Consider the following 3,546-nt stretch of genomic DNA (forward strand, 5'->3'; position numbering starts at 1 on the left):
GCACGTGTCACAGGAGGCTGGTCAGGTCAGAGGTCAAGTAAGGTCAGGTCACTGGATGACATCACAAGGGGCCCTGACGGAACACTCAACAATGGGGCCCTGACATCACAATCAACAATGCCTTTCTTTTTTTTTTTTTTTTTTTTTTCTCTCTCACTACTCTTCACTTCTCCATTCCCTCCTCCTATCTGTCTTTCTGTTTGGCGAGCTTTGGCACCAGGACGTACATGCGAAGTAAAGGCGTGGGCAAAAATAGGCGTGCACAAGGCGGGCGTTGCTATGCAGATGGCGAACACGAAGAGGAGCATGATGGTGATTGCAGAGCGGAGGACGCACGTTCTCCCTGGTTTGTGAGAGAAAGAAGCCTCCTGGACTGTGGCTGGGGCCTGTAGGCTGTCGCTTTGAGAAGTGTTCAGCATTGGGGAGCATCGACCTGGATGGCGAACACGGTTCGGGTTATCACTTATCAAGTGTAGTATCTGTTCTTATACTTCCACTCTGATCAGTGAGGCGCCATGACGGACCGCTACACCATCCACAGCCAGTTGGAGCATCTGCAGTCCAAGTACATTGGCACTGGCCATGCAGACACCACCAAATGGGAATGGCTGGTGAACCAGCACCGTGACTCGTACTGCTCCTACATGGGCCACTTTGACCTGCTCAACTACTTTGCTGTGGCTGAAAATGAGAGCAAGGCCCGAGTGCGGTTTAATCTGATGGAGAAGATGCTGCAACCGTGTGGGCCGCCCATGGACAAGCCAGACGAGTCCTAGAGACTGGGCAGTGACTGGTGCCCTGGACTTGATGCTCTCCTCCCCGTGGTCCGGGGCTTCTTCCATTTAGTTCCCTACCTACGTGGATTTTAGATTCTTTTCTATTGTAATAGAAACATATGAATTGTGCTCAGTGCAGACCAGGCCTTTTTATACTGAATTAAAGCCCCTTTCTGTTCAAAATTAAAAATAATAAAAAAAAAAATCTGTTCATATCAGTTTAATATCTGATACGTCCCCTATCTGGGGACCATATGTTAAATGGATTTTTCGGACAGGGAGATGGAAAAAGAGCTTGCTCTGTCCACTCCAGGCATTGACCTGGTATTGCAGTACCTCCAGGACCGGTGCACCCCTTCTAATCCAGTATCAAAAACCAGAATGAAATTGATTGCAAGCAAGCAGAAAGCTGTGTGTGTGTCCTGCTTCAGTCTGTCCTTCAGCTTTTCCTCTCTCTCTCTCTCTCTCTCTCTCTCTCTCTCTCTCTCTCTCTCTCTCTGCCCAGTGCTGTGCTGTGCTGCTTGCTACTTACCTGCATCTAGTCTGTCAATCTCCTAATGCAGCAGCTGTAGGTTTGTTCCGGCACCCACCCGCCCAGTCTCCTCACACCCCAAATCCAATTAAGACTGATACATCAATTGGCTTATCAACTGAATGAAGTGTTTGGCCCATCACGCACCTTGGGTTTGATTGGCCTGCCTCTTGGGCACATGGATGGGATCCTCAGTTGTTCCTGGAAAGTGACACGTTTGTTTGGAGCAAGTTGGCTGGATGTAACCATTTTGCTTTTCCACTGCTTTAGTAAGTAAAGTACGCCTGTGTCTCCCTCTTGTGGATTGGATCTTCTGAACAGGATTACTTGGAGGCTAGAAAGTAGTCCATCACTTTCTATGTATCAGCAGCAGCTGCACCTACCTTGTCTGGACAATGGACGGAACACTGCACGTGTCACAGGAGGCTGGTCAGGTCAGAGGTCAAGTAAGGTCAGGTCACTGGATGACATCACAAGGGGCCCTGACGGAACACTCAACAATGGGGCCCTGACATCACAATCAACAATGCCTTTCTTTTTTTTTTTTTTTTTTTTTTTCTCTCTCACTACTCTTCACTTCTCCATTCCCTCCTCCTATCTGTCTTTCTGTTTGGCGAGCTTTGGCACCAGGACGTACATGCGAAGTAAAGGCGTGGGCAAAAATAGGCGTGCACAAGGCGGGCGTTGCTATGCAGATGGCGAACACGAAGAGGAGCATGATGGTGATTGCAGAGCGGAGGACGCACGTTCTCCCTGGTTTGTGAGAGAAAGAAGCCTCCTGGACTGTGGCTGGGGCCTGTAGGCTGTCGCTTTGAGAAGTGTTCAGCATTGGGGAGCATCGACCTGGATGGCGAACACGGTTCGGGTTATCACTTATCAAGTGTAGTATCTGTTCTTATACTTCCACTCTGATCAGTGAGGCGCCATGACGGACCGCTACACCATCCACAGCCAGTTGGAGCATCTGCAGTCCAAGTACATTGGCACTGGCCATGCAGACACCACCAAGTGGGAATGGCTGGTGAACCAGCACCGTGACTCGTACTGCTCCTACATGGGCCACTTTGACCTGCTCAACTACTTTGCTGTGGCTGAAAATGAGAGCAAGGCCCGAGTGCGGTTTGCTGAAAATGAGAGCAAGGCCCGAGTGCGGTTTAATCTGATGGAGAAGATGCTGCAACCGTGTGGGCCGCCCATGGACAAGCCAGACGAGTCCTAGAGACTGGGCAGTGACTGGTGCCCTGGACTTGATGCTCTCCTCCCCGTGGTCCGGGGCTTCTTCCATTTAGTTCCCTACGTGGATTTTAGATTCTTTTCTATTGTAATAGAAACATATGAATTGTGCTCAGTGCAGACCAGGCCTTTTTATACTGAATTAAAGCCCCTTTCTGTTCAAAATTAAAAATAATTTAAAAAAAAAATCTGTTCATATCAGTTTAATATCTGATACGTCCCCTATCTGGGGACCATATGTTAAATGGATTTTTCGGACAGGGAGATGGAAAAAGAGCTTGCTCTGTCCACTCCAGGCATTGACCTGGTATTGCAGTACCTCCAGGACCGGTGCACCCCTTCTAATCCAGTATCAAAAACCAGAATGAAATTGATTGCAAGCAAGCAGAAAGCTGTGTGTGTGTCCTGCTTCAGTCTGTCCTTCAGCTTTTCCTCTCTCTCTCTCTCTCTCTCTCTCTCTCTCCTCTCTCTCTCTCTCTCTCTCTCTCTCTGCCCAGTGCTGTGCTGTGCTGTGCTGCTTGCTACTTACCTGCATCTAGTCTGTCAATCTCCTAATGCAGCAGCTGTAGGTTTGTTCCGGCACCCACCCGCCCAGTCTCCTCACACCCCAAATCCAATTAAGACTGATACATTAATTGGCTTATCAACTGAATGAAGTGTTTGGCCCATCACGCACCTTGGGTTTGATTGGCCTGCCTCTTGGGCACATGGATGGGATCCTCAGTTGTTCCTGGAAAGTGACACGTTTGTTTGGAGCAAGTTGGCTGGATGTAACCATTTTGCTTTTCCACTGCTTTAGTAAGTAAAGTACGCCTGTACCGTGTTCATTTTAAGACATGGTTAGATATCATATTCAAGTATCAAAACAATGCCAATGTGACACCTGACCCTGACTCTAACACCTGACTCTGACAACTGACCCTTGACCCTGACTCTCACATCTGAGTTTGACTTATGCTCTTCATAGGTCAGGGTCAAAGTGAGAATGAGTTATAGATATACTAT

The 3,546-nt window shown here is 48.4% G+C and overlaps 2 protein-coding genes and 2 non-coding genes across 4 annotated transcripts; all 4 read left to right on the forward strand.

The window, feature by feature from the left end:
• Positions 1 to 343: 343 nt before the first annotated feature.
• Positions 344 to 992, forward strand: LOC122935034 (splicing factor 3B subunit 5). Its single transcript, XM_044290754.1, has one exon. It carries the CDS (start codon positions 516 to 518, stop codon positions 774 to 776), a length of 261 nt encoding a protein of 86 aa, XP_044146689.1. The 5' UTR covers positions 344 to 515; the 3' UTR covers positions 777 to 992.
• Positions 946 to 1,134, forward strand: LOC122937230. The gene has a single exon (XR_006389641.1). It is a non-coding gene; the product is annotated as a U2 spliceosomal RNA (small nuclear RNA).
• An 888-nt stretch (positions 1,135 to 2,022) lies between these two features.
• On the forward strand, positions 2,023 to 2,737 carry LOC122935033 (splicing factor 3B subunit 5). The gene is made up of 2 exons (XM_044290753.1): positions 2,023 to 2,416; positions 2,450 to 2,737. The coding sequence occupies exons 1-2, from the start codon at positions 2,234 to 2,236 to the stop codon at positions 2,525 to 2,527; spliced, it is 261 nt and encodes an 86-aa protein (XP_044146688.1). The 5' UTR covers positions 2,023 to 2,233; the 3' UTR covers positions 2,528 to 2,737.
• On the forward strand, positions 2,688 to 2,882 carry LOC122937242. The gene has a single exon (XR_006389652.1). It is a non-coding gene; the product is annotated as a U2 spliceosomal RNA (small nuclear RNA).
• Positions 2,883 to 3,546: the final 664 nt, after the last annotated feature.

Source organism: Bufo gargarizans, chromosome 4 (genome assembly GCF_014858855.1).
Source record: "Bufo gargarizans isolate SCDJY-AF-19 chromosome 4, ASM1485885v1, whole genome shotgun sequence".
NCBI classification, from domain to species: Eukaryota; Metazoa; Chordata; class Amphibia; order Anura; family Bufonidae; genus Bufo; species Bufo gargarizans.

Bases quoted from the DNA above. Each gene is read 5' to 3' on its own strand.
- LOC122935034 (XM_044290754.1), top strand. From the start codon at position 516: ATGACGGACCGCTACACCATCCACAGCCAGTTGGAGCATCTGCAGTCC.
- LOC122935033 (XM_044290753.1), top strand. From the start codon at position 2,234: ATGACGGACCGCTACACCATCCACAGCCAGTTGGAGCATCTGCAGTCC. The intron at 2,417-2,449 runs GCCCGAGTGCGG...AATGAGAGCAAG, and splicing joins TGGCTGAAAATGAGAGCAAG to GCCCGAGTGCGGTTTAATCT.